This window comes from Somniosus microcephalus, chromosome 5, assembly GCF_052327205.1.
Source record: "Somniosus microcephalus isolate GS21.2 chromosome 5, FLI_Smic_1.0, whole genome shotgun sequence".
In the NCBI taxonomy this organism is placed as follows: Eukaryota; Metazoa; Chordata; class Chondrichthyes; order Squaliformes; family Somniosidae; genus Somniosus; species Somniosus microcephalus.
In genome coordinates this window covers 142,993,816-143,015,332 of record NC_140991.1, presented here as the reverse complement: position 1 = coordinate 143,015,332, position 21,517 = coordinate 142,993,816, and the positions used below count along the sequence as shown (strand labels likewise).

The window sequence follows — 21,517 nt, the reverse complement described above, 5'->3', positions numbered from 1 at the left end:
TCAAAAGCTCCGTATGTTTTAACATTAGCGCTGGTTTCTACGGCAGTTTTGATGGTACGGCACCAGCTCGGTCCCGTCAGTGCCGGATACCAGAAAGTTTCCTGTATTGTGTGTCTTGATTTACTGAGGAACTTGCTGATTGCTGCATTACAATCTGTGTCCTCATATTTATTGGAAATAAACCACTTTACTATGAGCTGTAGAATTGGCTACTCTTGTGAATCTTTTTGCAGTTACAATGCCAGAGCAGTCTGGCGCTCAACTAAGACTGATAATGACTGAGGAGAAATCCCTTCAGATATTGTTCAAGAACACCTTATGCAGCCTAGCCAATGTATGGATACATCTTCATTGAGATCATCTGTATACTTAAGATCATGAAGACACCCAACCTATGAAGCTGGGAACATATCAGGAGAAAGAAAAATGGCATAACTAAAGTCTGAAAGCAAAGTATTCCCTTAAAAATAGGTATAATAATTAAACGCTAGATTTCTAGCTCAAATATGACTTTCATACTACAATATGTTTTGAGCTTGCAAGATTTAGGTCTGTCATGACATACTCCTATGGTATACAATTTTTTAAAGCCCAAAGAAAGCCAGTCATGGCAATATAAAAGGTCCAATTACCATTTTCGTACCTGTAACATTTGTGTTGGACTTTAAGTTACCCCTCTCACATGTGGCAGTTTTGAAGGATTTTTAGCACAGCATTAATGAAATAAGACTGCAGATGGTATTTGGTAAACTTTAAAATAAAAACTTATAAAACATTTTTTTAAATTACAGTTGCCATCTCTATGAAATAGATATAAAATAATTGATTCAATGTAGACATTTAGGCAGTTACTGGTCTCTTAATACAGCTGTAACAACTTTTACTATTACAATAACTAGACTACAAAGCAGAGGCCAGATAGCCAGAGAAATTGTGAACAATATCTTATACCTTCAGCTTTTCTCATTTTGCATTGCTTGTCCCCTTGATGCAATGGAGGCAACGCAGCATTGTGGCAGGACTTTGAAGGCGATGAGGTTGGGGTCCCTCCCACAGCATCCTGGGAAGGCCGCACTGATGGTGTCAAAACACGCTGGTTATGTTCTCCCAGAACTTGATTTCCCACTGTTGTATCAAATGTGAAGACTGTATTGCTGGCTATTGGAGATAACGAAGAGGCTCCAGAATCAGATGCTGGTGAGCACGTCCTCAAGGATGCTGGCAGGGGGGATCTGGAAATGTGCATGGGACTTCCATAGCTATCTAAAGGCTTTTATTTCAATAAGGGAGAAATACAGAAGGCAAATGAGTTTCTGAATAGCATACACAATGGCAATCCAAGTTGGTGGCGCAGTTCCTTGGAATGATGCAATTGGGTTCCATGGAGTGCAGAGATACAGATAGGACCCCTTCATTCCACTGAGTTCAATGCAGCATCACCATAGGGAGAAAGGGGGAAAAAGGAGGGAGAATTACCACATGCTTCTCAGCAGCTGTCAAAGAGTAGCATTGGTAAAGACAGACCTCAGGTTGCCCACAGAGCAGGCCTTTTTGGGTCATGGATATCGGGCCTGCTTGGATTGGAGTTCAATAAAAAGGCAGATTTCACAAATTCAAGAAAATAAACATCACAATATTTCAGTTTCCTTAAATATTAATGAAATACTATGAAAGTTTATAAAATACTGTTGAAATTTAGAGCTTATGGCCGGAATTTCCTGGGACATTTTGGTATAAATAAGAACGACATTGCGCTGCCCCGTGCCCCTTTGCATCATTGGAACAGAGACATTTCTTCGATCGCTTGCATCGCTTTCAAGATATTAAAAAAAAAACTTACTGAGACATGCTCTATACATAACCAAAATGCTGTCAATCTCAGTGCACCTGAAATCTTTTGGACACCCACCCTGTTCCCATGTGTTCAGAAGCACTAAGTAGTTGGAATGGCCTTCCCAATGGTCATACCTCTGTTCTACACAATAATACAAAAGGAAGAGCAGCAAAGGAAAGAGGCTTGGAGAGTAGCCATGGCAGCAGGCAGCAGACAATTCGCTATTACCCCTATTGGCGGAGCTGCATTTGCATTTGTTTTATACCTGTTTTTACATTCCAGCGTAGCCAAATGAGCTCCAAAGAAATTTTAGGCAAGATCAACGTAGAAACCAGCGTAAATTTAGCATAATTTCTGCATAAGTGCAATGCAGGAAATTCAGGGCCTATGAGTTGGGATGTATTTAGATTTTTGGACCAGTTTGAACTGGTCACAACACTTGAGTCTAAACACTGCAATATGGGTCATGTTTAACACTTCAGTCAATATCTTTTTACACTGAATATAATTCCAGAACAAAAGCTTTAACCAATGTCCAGATTTATCCATACCAGATGAATCCCAAATCTGGAGATAGGATTCTGGTCTATGCTTCAGAAACTTCCACATTTGGAACTTGAAGAGAAATTCATTCTCCAACTTCTCTTGGTATATTCTATTCCTAATTCTCATTTTGCTGAAGTCAGGCACATGTAGGTTCCTAGTGTCCTTTTTTTTATATAGTTACACATAAAAGGATCAGCAAAATGGTCACAATTGTAACAAGCTACCAAAATTACTTTAACAGCAACGTAGCAAGTGGATTTATGCCACCTCAAAAGTGACTGTGCTCTGCCAATGATGTTACAGCTCTACCAGCATACTGAAGGCAAATCATGTCTGGCAAACTTAATAATTTTTTTTGAGGAAATAACTGAGTATCAAAGGAAATGCAATGGATGTTGTATATATGGATTTTCAAAACATATTTGATAACGCATCACACAAGAGGCTTGTTAATAAAAGTTTAGGCGCATGATATTAATGGTAGTGTGGCAGTATGGACAGAACTCTGGCTAAAGGAAAGACAGACAGTAATGACCAATTGTTTTTTCAGACTAGAGGGATGTAAACAGTAGTGCTCCCCAGGGCTCAGTATTGGGACCATTGCTCACAATATCAAAATTTGCAAACACCACAAAAATTAAGATTGTGGTTAACATGAAAAGGCTGTAAACAATTTCAGGAAGACACAGACAAGTTAGTAGCTTGGGTAGATACATACCAGATGAAATTTAATGCGGAGAAATGCAAGGTGATGCATTTTGGGACAAAGAATAAGAAGAGGACATATATATTAAACAGTAAAACTTTAAAAGGAGTAGACAAACTTAGGGGTTCAGATACACAAATATTTAAAAGCAGGAGAACAAGTTGCTAAAGCAGTTTAAAAAAAAGCATACAGGGTTCCAGGTTTTATAAGTAGGAATACAGAGTACAAAAACAAAGAGATAATTGCTAAACCTACACCAACAATTGGTTAGGCCGTAGTTAGAATATTGTGTCATTACTTTTGGAAAAAATGTCAATGTCATGGAGGGGGTGCAGAAGAGATTCCAGGGAGGAAATGCTTTAGTTATGAGGAGTGACTAGAGAAACTGGGACTCATTTCAGTAGAACAAAGAGGGTTAAAGAGGAGAAAAAGCAAAATACTGCAGGTGCTGGAAATCAAACGAAAACAGAAAAAGGTAGAAGCACACAGCAGAACAATCATTATATGTGGAGAGTACAGTCAATGATTTGAATGCATGCCCTTAAAAACTGAAAATAAAAAGATGGACATTTAATATGATCTGAAAATGTGAGGAATATATATATATTAAAAAAACTGATGAACAAACAGAGGAAGCATCAGGAAATTTTTTTATTCGTTCATGGGATGTGGGCGTTGCTGGTAAGGCTAGCATTTATTGCCCATCCCAAATTGCCCTTGCTAGGCCAGAGGGTAGTTAAGAGTCAACCACATTGCTGTGGGTCTGGACTAGGCCAGGTAAGGACGACAGATTTCCTTCCCTAAAGGACATTAGTGAACCAGATGGGTTAAATTTCCCAGCTGCCATGGTGGGATGTGAAACACCGGATTATTAGTCCAGGCTTCTGGATTACCAGTCCAGTAACATTACCACTATGCTACCCTTCCCTTGTATTTTAATTTGAATTCTGAACATGATTTCCTTCCCTAACATTTTGCAATGCAGCTTCAGGTTGCTGTACCATAAGTAATATTTGGGCATTAGAGTCAGGAATGAGGGAACCTAAAACAAAAGAACCGTCAGGCTCCTATTATCTTAACTGTCATATGAAAGTTGAACTGATCAGCTCATCTGCAAAGCATATCCCTTGTTAAATGTAACCACTGTAAGATCAGTATTAATGATGCCAACTGTAATTTAAAAAAAATTATCCCCAAAATGTTAACGAGCATGCATTTTTTTTTTTTTATATATACAGTGCTCCACTTCGAGAAATGAAGTCTGAGAATTATTTTACAATCCCACTAAAGAATAAGCTTTAACAAGTTAAACAGTTCTTTGGCAAATTAATTAATTTGAAGCCTCATTCAAGAATGTACATGATTCTTAAAAGAGGTGCTGCATTTACCTTCCGTTCAAGACTGTCATCACCATCAGTTGAACTGACACTATCATGTACCCTAGACCTAGAGGGTCGCTGTCGCTTTGCTTTGCCTGAAAGATGTGCTCGAGCCTTTAGCACTTTGCTGTCCAGTCTCTCTGTTTCAGGTACTGCTTCATTAAAATCTGAAAGCAAAGATAAACCTAATAAAATTACAAATGGTGCCAGTTTTACTGCAAATAATTTGAAATCAGTATTCAGTTGCTAATCAATATCTATTGACAAATGAAAGCCATTTGAATATGGTGTCAACTGTGGCTCAGTGATAGCACTCTCGCTTCTGAGTCAGAAGGTTGCGATTTCAATCCCACTCCAGAGACTGGAGCACAAAATATAGGCTGACACTCCAGTGCAGTACTGAGTAAGGCTACACTGTCAGAGGTGCCAACTTTTGGATGAGACGTTAAACTGAGGCCCTATCTGCTCTCTCAGGTGGACATAAAATTTTCGATCGCACTATTTCGAAGAAAGGCAGGGGAGTTTTCCCCGGATTCTGGCCAATATTTATCCCTCAACCAACATCAATTAAAGAGATTATCTTGTCACTATCATATTGTAAAGTACTTGTCTGGCTGTAAAGCGCTTTTGATGAACTGAGGTCGTAAAAGCTGCTATGTAAATTAAAGTCTTTCTTTTTCTTATATATAGGAATATAAAAATCCTTGGGAGAAAAATTCAGTTGCTTTGCGCCTCCCGTTTGGGGCAAAGCAACTAGCGCCCGGGCGCGGTGATATTTGTGCCGCTCGCGAAATTGATCAGATATTTTGCGGCGGCGCTAAACACTACCGCCACGATCTCCTGCGCCCGCACATCGTGACGTCAGTCGAGCGTGCAACATCCCTACAATAAAAGGGCAGAAAACAAAAAAAGGGCCTGGACAATATAGCCTTATCTGAAGAACAGCAGATAAATGTAGATTAGAAGAAATTTCTCTTTGTTCCTCCTTTCCCACTAAGAGTAGTAAATATATGGAACAGACTCCCAGCAAAAGCAATTGAATCTCATGTTGACTAAATCTTTCCAAAAGAACTAGCTTAATAATTACTGAGGAACATTTTGAAAGTAACTGGGGTGAGGGTAGACCAAGATAATCAAATATTCCATGGAACACAACAAACCTTGGAAATGTTATTGGTGGAAAGCAACTGACAATATTAAATAGTATAAACATGGGAAGGGCAGAAATTTCACCTGAATGCTTTTGGGGGGAGGGGGGGGGGGCAGTCAGGGGGAAATTATGCAGATCTTTCCTTCAGGAAACTAAAAATTGCTGTGGAGAATAAAAGTGGGGTAGAGTGCAAACACTGGACTTGATGGGTTGAATAGCTTTTTTGGTTCACATTTCTCACATTATGGGGTAAACTTTTACTTCTATCTCCAGCTGTTAACGAGGCAGTAAAGGCTTCAAAATAGGGTTGGTAGCCTCACGACCCTGTTAACACCTACCAACAGGCAGGCAACATTTTGAAAGTTGTCTACTGCTGAGTGCTCAAAGCACCTGCCAGTCTCAGGCGGTAGGCTCTTTTTAATGTGCAGATCGGGTCCTCGGACCCCCGATTGTCATTTTAGATTGGAACTAGTCAGAGCATGCGCTGTGCATACTCTGACCAGTTCCAGGGCGATGAAGCTGGAGGACCAGCCGTAAGAAGTTTGGAATTATTTCTGTGGGGCCCGGAAGAGCAGGAGTGCTCCTCCGGTCCCCAGAAAAATAACTTTGGCCACTGCCATCGCGGGATCCCCACACTCCTTGATTGAGACTTCCTCCCCTCCCCCGCACTTACCTTGCTGGTGACTGGGGAGGCGGATATTGGGAGCCCTCAATCCGGCAAGCAGCATTAGGATGCCTATTTGGCACCCTGCAGCTCGCCGGCCTGATGTTAATAAAAAGAAAAGCAAGACCTGCATTTATATAGCGCCTTTGACGACCACAGTACATCCCAAAACGTTTACAGAATCATAGAAAGTTACAGCACGGAAGGAGGCCATTTCGATCCATCGTATATGCGCCGGCCAACCAAGAGCAACGAGCCCAATACCACTTCCCAGCTCTTGGTCCGTAGCCCTGAAGGTTACAGCATCCCTAGTGCACATCCAAGTACTTTTTAAATGTGGTTAGGGTTCCTGCATCTATCACCCTTTCAGGCAGTGAGTTCCAGACCCCCACAACCCTCTGGGTGAAGAAATTTCCCCTCAAATCTCCTCTAAACCTTCCACCAATTATTTTAAATCTGCGCCCCCTGGGTTTTGACTCCTCTGCTGAGGGAAATAGGTCCTTTCTATCCACTTTATATATGCCCCTCATCATTTTATACACCTCAGTAAGGTCTCCCTCAGCCTCCTCTGTTCCAAGGAAAACAGACCCAGCCTATCCAGTCTTTCCTCATGGCTAAAATTCTCTACTCCCGGTAACATCCTTGTAAATCTCCTCTGTACCCTCTCTAGTGCAATCACATCTTTCCTGTAATGTGGTGACCAGAACTGCACGCAGTACTCGATTAATCCGTGTCTTTTGAAATGAAGATTTATCCTGTCCTTCAGAATTCTTTCCAATAATTTTCCCACCACCGAGGTTAGGCTGACTGGCCTGTAATTACTTTGCCTATCCTTTTCTCCCTTTGTAAACAAGGGTACTGATGTAAGAAAAAGGAGACTTACCATCAAGTAACTTTAAAGTAAGCTTTAAGTAACTTATAAACACACTATATACAAGAGAGGTCTTTACCATGCCTCTGGTAGAAGCCTCTTACAATACTGAACAGTCCAGTATTTATACCAGTCCAACAGGAAGTGAGGTATGTACACAGTTCATAGTTCACAGTTCATAGTTCACAGGAAGTGATGACATAACTTCCCGGAAGTTAGCATTTTTATCACATTCTTCCCTCCTGCAGGATTAGGAGGCTGTGGTCTACCTTTTGGTCCGCAGCCGCCGAACAAGGAAGAGTCGCACCCGTTTGGATTCCCGTCGTAGAGGGTCGCTGGTCCGCTTACATGCGGTTGGCCATTGGTCAGAGTCTGTGTGGCCTGGATTGCCCTGTGAAGGGTCGGGGAGATCATGGCTTCGAGTACGAGCCCCAATAGGTTCAAAGTCAGACTGCCTCTGTTCAGAGGGAGGTGCAGAGCTGGTCTGTGGCGGATCAGTACTTTCATGCGCGGTACTGGGAGGGTCGCAACCTTGAGCACGGGGTTCTACCGGCACCAAGCTAGTTGGTGTCCGATCAGGATCCTGGAGAGGGGTACCCGATAGGTCCCAAGAGTTTCCTGGTGAAATGCCATCACCCGATGTCCCACTAGGTCCTGGTGGGCAGGGAGCCAGATCCCGTAATGATACGGTAGATTCTCGGCCGTCGGAATATCGTATGTTTGCATAGGTGGGGTTGGCATCGGTTAGTTCGACCTCGTCTACGAGAGGGTCATTTTTAGACGTCCGAACGTATCTTCGGAGTAATACAGGTCCAGGAGTAGTTAGCCATGACGGGAGTGATGTCCCATGAGATGAGCGACGCTGGAATCCAAAGAACCGCTCATGAGGTGTAGTATTTGTGGCTGTAGAAAGCAGGGACCGTATAGAGTGCAATGCATCCGGAAGCACTGTTTCCCATTGCTGGTCTGGTAGGCCCCGAGATCTTAAAGCGAGACGTACGGAATTCCAGATGATACCGTTATACCTCTCTACCTGCCCATTTCCGATGGGATGGTATGGTGTTGTTTTGCTTGTAGCAATTCCCCGTTCTGAGAGGTAGTCCTTGAGTTCCCTTGACATAAAGGATGGACCCCGATCTGAGTGAATATAAGCCGGCATGCCACAGAGAGAAAATACCTGCTCAAGGCAGCAGATTACTGTGGACGCCAGCATATTGGAGCAGGGGAAGGCAAACGGAAAACGTGAATATTCGTCGATCATGGTGAGCAAATATGTGTTCCGAGTTGAAGAGGGCACTGGGCCCTTAAAATCGATGCTAAGTCGTTGCATCGGTTGGGTTGCATGTATGAGTATACCAGCTGAGGGGCGGAAGAACTGAGGTTTTAATTCCGCACAAAGCCGGCATTCTGAGCATATTTTCTTTACATCTCCAGTGGAAAAAGGGAGATTCCGTGATCGTACGAAATGTAGCATGCGCGTAACGCCAGGATGACACAAACCATTGTGGACATCCATGAGAGTGGAGGATGACATAGTGGAGCAGAATGCCCGTGTGAGGGTGTCCGGGGCCACATTCTCCTTGCCAGGCCGATAGAGAATGGTATAACCAAAAGAGGCCAGTTCCATCCTCCAAAGTTGTATTTTATTATTCTTAATTTTGGTTCGTTTTCGATTATCGAGCATGAAGGCGACTGATCGTTGGTCCGTGATCAATGTAAAGTGCTGGCGAGCTAGAAAATGGTTCCACTTCCGTACTGCCTCTATGATGGCTGTGGCTTCTTTCTCAACCGGAGGATAATGTAGCTCGGCACCTTGTAAGGTCCTGGACATAAATGCTACAGGACGACCTTCCTGATTCAGAGTAGCCGAGATCGCCACCTCCGAGGCATCACATTCAACCACGAAAGGGAGATTCTCATCGATGGAGTGAAGAGCCGCTTTCTCCAACTGTTTTTTGAGAAGGTTAAAGGCTGCAACAGCCGCTGTTCCCAGTGGAAATGATCTAGCATGCAGCAAGGGTTGGATTTTGTCCGAAAAATGAGGAATCCATTTAGCGTAGTATGCAAACAGACCGAGAGCCCGACGTAAAGAAGCCGGATTCTTAGGTGACGGGAGCTCTTGGAGCGGGCGAAGTCTTTCTGGGTCTGGCTTAATGATACCATTGCCTACGCAGTAGCCAAGGATGTTGATGGTCGGTTGCGACTCAACAGATTTGGATTCATTCAGGGTCAAATTACGGCGATGGAGGGCATCCCGAAATTTTTGGAGGTTGGAGTCGTGTTCCTGTTGATCGTGACCTGCAATGGTAATGTTATCAAGATAGGGAAAAGTGTCCCTTAGGTTTTCCTGCTTAACCAGGCCATCCATTGCCCGTTGAAAGACAGCCACTCCATTAGTAACCCCGAATGGGAGGCGACGAAATTGGTACAGCCGTCCATTAGCCTCAAAGGCTGTGTACTGCTTATCTGAGACCTTCAAGGGTAACTGATGATAGGCACTTTTTAAATCGTAAGTTGAGAACACTTTGTATTCGGCCAGTTTATTAACCATATCATCAATGCGTGGCAATGGGTAGGCGTCCAAGTCGGTATATTGATTGATGGTTTGCGAATAATCGATGCATAGTCGCTGTTTGTGAGGTTTTAGAGGGTTCTTGACAATGACGACTTGAGCCCGCCAGGGCGACGAACATGGTTCAATGATATCCTCTGCTAGAAGTCGAGAGATTTCAGCCGCAATAAAAGATTGGTCTTCCTGATTAAAGCGCCGCGATTTCGTTATTATCGGTTGGCATTGAGGCGGAATACTGGCAAATAATGAGGGTTCATCAAGTGAAGCTGCTGATAATGCACAAAAAGGTAATTTAGATGGTATATTAGAAATAGTAAGTCCGGGTTTGGATCCACCAAACTCAATGGTGAGTTTCTTATGCTGTTTTTGGAAGTCCAGCCCTAAGAGGAGATCACTACATAAGTCTTTGAGCACCGAAAGTCGGGTGGAGGGATACATACGACCATGAAGTGTCATATCAACAACACAAAAGCCGGAGATTCTGGTATTAAGTGATGACTGGGCCATCGCAATTGCCTGGTCCGATGGGAAGACATGTAGTTTCAATTTCGCAACAATCTGTTCCTTAATGAAACTATCAGTACTTCCTGAGTCAATTAAGGCATCTAAGGTATGCCCTTTAATTGAAATTTTTGTGGCTGCCTGAGACAGGTTCTGTGGGCAAGCAGCTGTAATTGGTGTCGTTGCACAGAGAGTGGCTAAAACTCTCGGTGTGCTTCTTCGGGAGAGAGCTCGAGAGGAAGCTTGATAGGTCCTAGCTGGAGCATCTTGATAGGCCCTAATTGGGGCAGTTCGGTAGGCCTTAGCTGGATTGGCCCTCGTAGAGGCCCTTGATAGGCAAACTTTAGCAAAGTGTCCTTTTTTCCCGCAATAACTGCAGATTGCATTGCGAGCAGGGCAGGTTTTCCTAGGGTGAAAAGCATCTCCACAAAAGAAGCATTCCTTCCTAGATTGCCAAGAGGCTGCTAAAGTGGGGTCGTCCTCCTCTTCTTCATCAGAATTATCAGAATTAGATTCCCCCATGATAGGGTTCACCTGAGACCGCTTGAATTGTCTGGTTGCAGCTACAGCAGCAGATCGAGATCTGGGCAGCTGATAGAGGTCTGCATTTCTCTTTGCCAAATCCAGTGAACAAGCTAGGTCAAAAGCTTTTTGTAGCTCAAGTGTTTTACTTTCTAGTAGACGCTGGCGTATAAATGGAGAGGCAATCCCGCAGATGAAAGCATCACGAATCATTTCTTGGCGGTACAGCTCAGCTGAGGCTGCCTGAAAGTTACAATCTACGCTGAGCCTGCGAAGTTCTTGCAGGAATTCGTCAATTGATTCCCCTGGCCCTTGTCGGGCTGTGGCCAGTAGATGTCTAGCATAGACCTCATTTGGGGTCTTCGCATACAGTTTCTTAAGTGCCCGAATCACCTCTTCGTAATTATCCCAGTCATCAACATATTCGAACACTTTTGGGGTCACATAATTGACAAGTATCTTCAATTTAGCAGGAGCATCCACTTTACATTCATCCAGAAAATTCTCAAAAGTACGATACCAATGCTTCCATACCCTGCCAGCTGCTGGTGTATTCGGGTCCAAGTCCAGACGAATAGGTCTAAGGATTTTCTCCATGATGGGTGGTTCCCTGGATCCTTAACTTCCGAGTTTGTCTGAAGGTCTAGTATTTGTCAGTGTAAATACTAAGTTACTTAAATTGATGTAAGAAAAAGGAGACTTACCATCAAGTAACTTTAAAGTAAGCTTTAAGTAACTTATAAACACACTATATACAAGAGAGGTCTTTACCATGCCTCTGGTAGAAGCCTCTTACAATACTGAACAGTCCAGTATTTATACCAGTCCAACAGGAAGTGAGGTATGTACACAGTTCATAGTTCACAGTTCATAGTTCACAGGAAGTGATGACATAACTTCCCGGAAGTTAGCATTTTTATCACAGGTACCACATTAGCAATCCTCCAGTCCTCCAGTACCACACCTGAAGCGAGAGAGGATTGAAAAATGATGGTCAGGGCCTCTGCTATTTCCTCTTTTGCTTCGCTTAACAGCCTGGGATACATTTCATCCAGACCTGGGGATTTATCCACTTTTAAAGCTGCTAAACCCCTTAATACTTCTTCTCTCACTATATTTATTTCATCTAATATTAATTTCACACTCCTCACCCCGATAGCAATGTCTGCTTCGCCCCTCTCTTTTGTGAAAACAGGTGCAAAATATTCATTAAGAACCCTACTAACATCTCCCGCCTCCACACACAGATTACCCTCATGATCTCTAATAGGCCCTACCCTTTCTTTAGTTATCCTCTTACTCTTAATATATTTATAAAACAACCTTGAGTTTTCCTTGATTTTACTTGCCAAGAATTTTCCATGCTCTCTTTGCTTTCCTAATATCTTTTTTAATTGCACCCCTGCACTTTCTGTACTCCTTTAAAGATTCTGGAGTATTTAAGAACATAAGAAATAGGAGCAGGAGTAGGCCATTCAGCCCTTCGAGGCTGCTCCGCCATTCAATGAGATCATGGCTGATCTTCTGCCTCAACTCCATTCACCGGCCCTATCGCCATATCCCTTGATGCCCTTACTAGTCAGAAATCTATCGACTTCTGTTTTGAATATACCCAATGACTGAGCCTCCACAGCTCTCTGGGGTAGAGAATTCCAAAGATTCACCACCCTCTGTGAAAAGAAATTTCTTCTCATCTCAGTTCTGAATGGCCTACCCTTTATCCCGAGGCTGTGGCCCCTGGTTCTAGACTCCCCAGCCAAGGGAAACATTCTCCCAACATCCACCCTATCAAGACCTGTAATAATTTTGTATGCTTCAATGAGATCCCCTCTCATTCTTCTGAATTCAAGAGAATACAGGCCTAGTTTACTCAATTTCTTCTCATACGACAGTCCCGCCATCTCAGGAATCAATCTCGTGAACCTTTGTTGCACTCCCTCTATGGTAAGTATATCCTTCCTTAGGTAAGGAGACCAAAATTGTACACAGTACTCCAGGTGTGGTCTCACCAAGCCCCCATATAATTGGAGTAAGACTTCTTTACTCTTGTACTCAAATCCTCTTGAGTAAGGCCAGCATACCATTTGCCTTCCTAATGGCTTGCTGCACCTGCACATTCACTTTCAGTGACTCATGTACAAGGACACCCAGGTCCCTTTGAGCATCTGCATTCCCCAATCTTTCACCATTTAGGAAATACTCTGCCTTTCTGTTTTTTCTACCAAAGTGGATAACTTCACATTTATCCACATTATATTCCATCTGTCATGTTCTCGCCCACTCACTGAGCCTGTCGAGATCCCCTTGAAGCCTCTTCACATCCTCTTCACAACTGACACAGACACCTAGCTTTATATCATCAGCAAATTTGGAAATGTTACATTTAGTCCCCTCACCCAAATTATTGATATAGATTGTGAATAGCTGGGGCCCCACTAGTCACAGCCTGCCATCCTGAAAAAGACCCGTTTATCCCTACTCTTTGTTTTCTGTCTGTTAACCAATTCTCAATCCATGCTAGTATATTACCCCCAATTCCATGTACCCTAATTTTGTTCACCAACCTCTTGTGTGGGACCTTATTGAAGGCCTTCTGAAAATCCAGATACACCACATCTACCGGTTCCCCTTTGTCTACTCCACTAGTTACATCCTCAAAGAACTCCAATAGGTTTGTCAAACAAGATTTCCCTTTCATAAATCCATGTTGACTCTGCCCAATCTTACTATTAGTTTCTAAGTGCCCAGTTATTGCATCCTTTATAATAGATTCCAGCATTTTCCCAACTACTGATGTGAGGCTAACAGGTCTATAGTTCCCTGTTTTCTCTCTCCCTCCTTTCTTAAATAGCGGGGTTACATTTGTTATCCTCCAATCTGCAGGAACCGTTCCAGAATCTATAGAATTTTGGAAGATGACAACCAATGCGTGCACTATTCCAATGGCCATCTTTTTCAAAACCCTAGGATGTAGGTCATTCGGTCTTTGGGATTTCTCAACTTTTAGTCCCATTAATTTTGCTAGTACTTTTTTTTACTAATAATAATTTCTTTAAGTTCCTCACTCTCGTCACACCCTTGGTTTTCTCGTATTTCTGGGAGGTTTTTGAGTCTTCCTCCGTGAAGACAGAAACAAAGTATTTATTTAATTTCTCTGCCATTTCCTCATTCCCCATTATGAATTCTCCCCTCTCTGACTGTAAAGGACCTACATTTACCTTTGCCAGTCTTTTCACATACTAGAAGCTTTTACAATCCGATTTTAGCCTTCTGTATCCGTCATACGCCTCCCTTTTTTTCTTTATCCTACCCTGTATGTCCCTAGACATCCAGGGGGCTCTAGATTTGTTCGTCCCACCTTTTTTCTTTAAGGGCACATATTTGGTCTGAACCCTCCGGATCTCCTCGTTGAATGCCTCCCACTGATCTGACGCTGATTTACCTTCAAGTAGCTGTTTCCAGTCCACTATGGCTAAATCCCCTCTGAGCTTAGCAAATTTTGCTTTTCCCCAATTTAGAATTTTTATTCCTGGTCTATCCTTGTCCTTTTCCATAACTACCTTAAATCTAACAGAATTATGGTCACTAGCACCAAAATGCTCCCCCACTGATACACCTTCTACTTGCCCAGCTTCATTCCCTAAAACTAAGTCCAGAACCGCCCCCCTCCCTTGTTGGGCTTGCTACATACTGGCTAAAAAAGTTCTCCTGGATGCATTTTAGGAATTCCACACCCTCTATACCCTTCACACTAATTTTATCCCAGGTAATATTGGGGTAGTTGAATTCCCCTACTATTACTGCCCTACAGTTTTTGCACTTCTCAGAAATTTGTCTACATATTTGTTCTTCCATCTCCCTCTCACTGTTTGGGGGTCTGTAGTACACTCCCAGCAGTGTGATCGCCCCTTTTTTGTTTTTCAATTCTACCCAGATGGCCTTGTTTGATGATCCCTCCAAAATATCATCCCTCCTCACAGCTGTAATAGTTTCTTTAATCAGTACCGCGACCCCCCCTCCCTTTCTACCTCCCTCTCTACCCCGTCTGAAAATCCTGTAACCAGGAATGTTGAACTGCCATACCTGCCCCTCTTTGGAGAAAAAGAGACTAGGCAGTGTTCCTGATTCAGAAGGTTACACAATGACACCTGCTGGAAAGTGGATGTGTGGACAGTGAGCGAGAACAGGATTAAGTCTTGGTAATAATAAACTCCCAAAAGGAAGTTTGTCCTGGAACTAGCCTTTTCAAATGGTTATCAGAGAAGACTGGAAAATGCCAATCACCAGCTGCCAAGGTAGGATGAAACACAAAGCATTTTGCCAGCTTGCAAGTAACATCCAAGAGTGTACCTCCATCCTTTCGTAGCTTCTTTCTCCATTTTGAGGCAGACAAGTAGGCGTAAAAATTGGTTTGCGCCAGAACAGGTAGCCCCAAGGCACACACGATATTGGGCCTCGCACTTCATCTAAATTAGCATAGCAAGTTGCGGACGCATTCTGGGGCCAGGCAGTTTGCTGGCAAATCGATATCTGATTTCAGGCAACTGCATCACCGGCAGCAGCCTTCAGGTAGGTCCTGGAAAGGGGTGGGGGAGGTGGAGGGCGACAGCGATCGAGGGGAGGGGGGGCGAGGCAATTTGGAGGGGAGGGAAGTGATCCAGAGGGAGGGGGGCCGGCAACAATGTTCGGCACTACACTGGAGCGGAGAGTTCTCCTGCTACTCCCAGTTCCACAATTTTTTTTAAAACAAACTTGTAAGAACATAAGAAATAAGAGCAGGAGTAGGCCATATGGCCCCTCGTGCCTGCTCCGCCATTCAATAAGATCATGGCTGATCTTCGACCTCAAGTCCACTTTCCTGCCTGATCTCCATATCCCTCGATTCCGCTAGAGTCCAAAAATCTATTGATCTCCGCCTTGAATATACTCAAAGACTCAGCATTCACAGCCCTCTGGAGCACAGAATTCCAAAGATTCACAACCCTCTGAGTGAAGAAACTCCTCCTCATCTCAGTCTTAAATGGCCGACCCCTTATCCTGAGACTATGCCCCCGAGTTCTAGACACTCCAGCCAGGGGAAACAATCTCTCAGAATCTTGTATGTTTCAATGAGATCACCTCTCATTCTTCTAAACTCCAGAGAGTTTAGGCCCATTCTACACAATTTCTCATCATAGGACAGCCCTCTCATGCCAGGAATCAATCTAGTGAACATTCGTTGCACTGCCTCCAATGCAAGTATATCCTTCCTTAGATAAGGAGACCAAAACTATGCACAGTACTCCAGGGGTGTGGTCTCACCAAAGCCCTGTACAATTATAGCAAGACTTCCTTACTCTTATACTCCAACCCCTTTGCAATAAAGGCCAACATGCCATTTGCCTTCCTTATTGCTTGCATGCTAGCTTTCTGCGTTTCTTGCGCAAGGAGACCTAAATCTCTCTGAACACCAACCTTTAAAAGTTTCTCACCATTTAAAAAATATTTAGTTTTTCTATTCTTCCAACCAAAGTGAATAACCTCACATTTCCCTACATTATACTCCATCTGCTACCTTACTGCCCACTTACTTAGTCTATCTATATCCCTTTGCAGACTCTTTGGGCTCGATTTTCATTGAGCCACGGAGTCGGGCTTGGAGGCGTGCCAGGGGTTAAAATCGCAAAAACTGGCGGGCAGGACCCCCGCTGCCTGGTTCCCGAATCCGAGCAATTTTAACTCGGGCGTGTCTGATGGTCCCGACTCCGTCCCGCATCCAACAGGTGGGACTGGTCTTTAAGGCCCTTAATTACTACTAAATGGCCTCTATAATCCTATTTTAACAGGCCCTTACAACTTTAACCCTTTTCCCACGTAAAACACGCCTGGTGGGAATCACGAATGGGAAACTTGGCGGGAGCACTATTGGATTGCTGACTATCAACTGCAGGTCAACCATTAAAGAGGAGATTTGATCACCCATCATTTGCAGGTGGCAGGACTTAGTGGTCTCAGGCCTGGGGCAACTTTTACAAGACTTAACCACACCTGTAGAAGGTTGGAGCCTCACACCCATCTCCAGTGTGGCCTCCTGAGAAACCCCTCTCGCCACCTTCACTCAGTGCTTCCTCAACGGAGGCATATACCAGAAGCATGGGAGCCATTTATTTCCTTGCCATCTAGGCATTAAAGGAGCTCGAGCACCAGCCGCGGCAGCAGCAGAACCAGGAACAGCAGCAGCAGCAGGAGCGCCAGGCTGCTGCTCACCCACCTGAGGCTGCACAGGCCAGAAGGGGCCAGTGCCTGGAAGCCCGTCGGCGCAGGTGATACCCCCCAAACAGGATCACCTATCTCAACATGTCCGAGCAGCAGTGCCAAAGGCGGCTCCGACTTTCGCGAGAGGTAGTGACTGACATCTGTGCAATGCTACAGCAAGACCTGCTGCCCAGAGGACCAGGTGGACAAGCATTACCAGTGGCCGTCAAAGTCACCACCGCACTCAACTTTTTTGCCTCAGGCTCATTCCAGGGATCAGCAGCAGACATCAGCGGCATCTCCCAGGTGGCCGCACACACTTGCATCACGCAGGTAACCGATGCCGTCTTTGCCCTCGCGCACAATCACATCCAAGGATCGAGCAAGTGTCATGGCGCGAGCGATTGGATTAGCTCATCTGACAGGCTTTCCAAGGGTGCAGGGCGTCGTTGACTGCACACGTCGCCCTTAGGGCACCCCATCGCAATCCAGGTATTTTTGTCAACTGCAAGGGCTTCCACTCCCTCAACGTTCAGCTGGTGTGTGACCACAAGGAGGAGATTTTGCATGTTTGTGCCATGTACCCTGGCAGTTGCCATGACTCCTTCATAATGCGCCAGTCTAGTGTCCCTCCGCTATTAAGTCCGCCAGACCAACTTAACGGATGGCTACTTGGAGACAAGGGCGTGAGGACGTGGCTGACGACGCCGTTGGGGAGGCCAACCAAAGAAGCTAAGGAGCGCTACAACTCCAGCCACATTTCCACCATTATTGAAAAAACCATTGGTTTGCTGAAGATGCGCTTCAGATGCCTGGATAGATCAGGTGGAGCCCTGCAGTACTCAGCAGCCAAGGTCTCCAGAATCGTTGTGGTATGCTGTGCACGTCACAACATGGCACAGCGTCATGGCTTGCAGGTTCCCGAGAACCAAGTGGCTCCTCACATATCCTCCTCAGATGAGGAGGAGGAGGAGGAGGCGGAGGAGGAGGAGGGTGAAAACGAACATCCTACAGAGGCACATCAACCAGCGGCAGCATTACGCAAGAACATTGCTGCCCGGGATGTAGGGATCAGGGCATCTTAGACGGGGTATTATGTAATGAGAAAAGGATTCATTAGCAATCTTGTTGTGCGAGGCCCCTTGGGTCGGAGCGATCATAATATGATCGAATTCTTCATTAAGATGGAGAGTGAAGTAGTTGACTCAGAGACTAGAGTCCTGAATTTAAATAAAGGAAACTACGATGGTATGAGGGGCGAGTTGGGTAGGATTGATTGGGGAATGTCACTCAAAGGGTTGACGGTGGATAGGCAATGGCAAACATTCAAAGATCGCATAGATGAACTACGGAATTTGCTCATCCCAGTTTGGCATAAAAATAAAACAAAAAAGGTGACTCAACCGTGACTAACAAGGGAAATTAGGGATAGCATAAGGTCCAAGGAGAGGACATATAAATTGGCCAGAAAAAGCAGTACACCTGAGGATTGGGAGCTGTTTAGGATTCAATAAAGGAGGACAAAGGGATTAATTAAGAAGGGGAAAATAAAGTAGGAGAGTAAGTTTTCAGGGAACATAAAAACTGACTGTAAAAGCTTTCATAGATATGTGAAGAGAAAAATATTTGTGAAGTCAAGCGTAGGTCCCTTGCAATCAGAATCAGGGGAATTTATAATGGGGAACAAAGAAATGGTTGACCAATTAAATACATACTTTGGTTCTGTCTTCACAAAGGAGGACACAAATAACCTCCCAGAGATGTCGGGGAACATAGGGTCTGATGAGGGAGGGTCTAATGAGAGGGAGGAACTGAAAGAAATCAGTGTTTGTGTGGAAATGGTGTTGGGGAAATTGACGGGATTGAAGGCCGATAAATCCCCAGGGCCTGATAATCTACATCCTAGGGTACTTAAGGAAGTGGCCCTAGAAATAGTAGATGCATTGCTGGTCATCTTCCAAAATTCTATACACTCTGGAACAGTACCCATGGATTGGAGGGTGGCTAATGTTACCCCACTATTCAAAAAAGGTGGTAGAGAGAAAACGGGGAATTATAGACCGGTAAGCCTGACATCAGTAGTGGGGAAAATGCTAGAGTCCATTATAAAAGATGTAATAACAGAGCACTTGGAAAACAGTGACAGTATCGGACAAAGTCAACATGGATTTACAAAAGGTAAATCGTGCTTGACTAATCTACTGGAATTTTTTGAGGATGTAACTGGTAAAATAGGAGGTGTAATTGGACTTTCAGAAGGCTTTCGATAAGGTCCCGCATAAGAGATTAGCGTGTAAAGTTAAGGCACATGGGATTGGGGGCAAGGCATTGACTTGGATAGAGAACTGGTTGGCAGACAGAAAGCAAAGAGTTGGAATAAATGGGTCTTTTTCCGAGTGGCAGGCAGTGACTAGTGGGGTACCGCAGGGATCGGTCCTAGGATCCCAGCTATTCACAATATATATTAATGATCTAGACGAGGGAACTAGAAGTAATATCTCCTAGTTTGCAGATGACACAAAGCTGGGTGGGCATGTCTGCTGTGAGGAGGATGCTGAGAAACTCCAGTATGATTTGGACAGGTTGGGTGATTGGGCAGAAGCATGGCAGATGCAATATAACGTGGATAAATGCGAGGTTATCCACTTTGCTGTCAAAAACAGGAAGGCAGATTATTATCTGAATGGCAATAGATTGGGAGAAGGGGAAGTGCAACGAGACCTGGGTGTCCTTGTGCACCAGTCGCTGAAGGTAAGCATGCAGGTGCAGCAGGCGGTTAAGAAGGCAAATGGTATGCTGGCCTTCGTAGCGAGAGGGTTTAAGTACAGGAACAAGGATGTCTTGCTGCAGTTGTACAGGGCCTTGGTGAGACCACACCTTGAGTATTGTGTGCAGTTTTTGTCGCCTTATCTGAGGAAGGATGTTCTTGCCATGGAGGGAGTGCAGCGAAGATTCACCAAGCTGATACCTGGGATGGCAGGAATGACGTATGAGGAGAGATTGGGTCGATTGGGCTTATACTCGCTGGAGTTTAGAAGAATGAGAGGGGATCTCATTGAAACTTATAAAATTCTAACCGGACTAGACAGACTAGATGCAGGAAGGATGTTCCCGATGGCCGGGGAGTCCAGAACCAGGGGTCACAGTCTAAGGATAAGGGGTAAGCCATTTAGGACAGAGATCAGGAGGAATTTCTTCACCCAGAGAGTGGTGAACCTGTAGAATTCTCTACCACAGAAGGCAGTAGAGGCCAATTCATTAAATATATTCAAGAAGGAGTTAGATATACTTCTTAAAGCTAAAGGGATCCAGGGATATGGGGAGAAAGCAGGGACAGGGTACTGAATTTGGATGATCAGCCATGATCTCATTGAATGGCGGAGCAGTCTCGAGGGGCCGAATGGCCTACTCCTGCTCCTATCTTCTATGTTTCTATGTATCATCCTGGCCAGATTTGCTTAGCCTAGTCAATGAAACACTTTTGCCTCGCAGCTTCTTACCTGAGCATCGACAATGGCCAAGACCCTGCGGATTCCTAGCTATTTGACCAGCATACTGACAATTGCAAGTAATCCTAAGCCCTCAACGTGAAAGTCCCATTCGCGAAATGACACACGCCACAACTACAGCAGTAGCCATCAGATTTTTTATTAACATTATTAATCTGATGGCTTTTTCTAACAATACATCAAATTTCACCCAAGTGACTACCCTTTGACTACTTGTGCTTTATTTTCCTTACGTGTGCTCCTACGTAGTGGTTCCCCTGTGGCTTCAGCAGATGTGGACGCCCCTTGCTCACTTTCATGCTGTTCCTGTCTCGACACCTTTGGCGGGCGTCCTCTGGGGTGGCGAGCCCGTGAGGGCTCGTCAACAGTCTGCTGCTCCTGTGGCTGTGCAGGGGTTGAGACTTCTGTATCACTTGGGTGTGGACTCCGGTGGGGCTCTGACCGAGGGCTCTGCAGTGGCATGGAAGTGTCAGCGCTTGGAGAGGAACCCCCACTTCCTTGAGGTCTGCCACCAACCTCCCTCCCATGGGTCAGCTCCCCCTCCGCGCCTGCAAGTGGCTGGAGAGCACCTTGCTGCACATCAGGGGGGCCATGGGGACCCATATCTGCAATGGCAGTCCTACTCAGAAGGATTTCCATGAAGGTCTGGTTTCTATGTTCAATAGATGCCCATCGCTCCTCAAAAGATGTCATTCTATTCTGAACAATGACCATGTTTTCGATACCCTGGCGACGAAGCTCGTCCATGGCCATAGCCCTCCTCTCCTCGACCGTAGCCATCCTCTCCTGTACGGTAGCTAGCTTTACCACGGAGGTAGCAATCCTTTCCACGGAGGTAGCCATCCTTTCCGTGTTGATGCGTTCATGCGCCAATGACTCCACAAAGGCTCTGCTCATGTTTGCTCCATTTGCTTCACACTCGCAGCGACCCTGGAGACAAAACCTGCCAGAGACTCCTGTATCTGTGCCTGGAGTTCCATCACCTCTGATCTTATGGATGGACCCAGAGGCAGAAGGTTGACATGCTGC

The 21,517-nt window shown here is 44.8% G+C and overlaps 1 protein-coding gene across 16 annotated transcripts in view; it reads right to left on the bottom strand.

Moving 5' to 3' along the window:
* The window catches only part of ppp1r9a (protein phosphatase 1, regulatory subunit 9A), a 472,949-nt gene that overhangs the window by 120,572 nt on the left and 330,860 nt on the right, over positions 1-21,517 (bottom strand). For all 16 annotated transcript variants that reach the window (XR_015078433.1, XM_085988318.1, XM_085988314.1 and 13 more), the window contains 2 exons: positions 4,475-4,632; positions 952-1,270 (listed from right to left, as the gene is read on the bottom strand). Coding sequence is in view for 15 of the 16 variants with exons in the window: in XM_085988318.1 (XP_085844444.1) it covers positions 952-1,270; positions 4,475-4,632 (477 nt within the window). In the remaining variant the exon portion in view is untranslated. The remainder of the gene's footprint in view (positions 1-951; positions 1,271-4,474; positions 4,633-21,517) is intronic.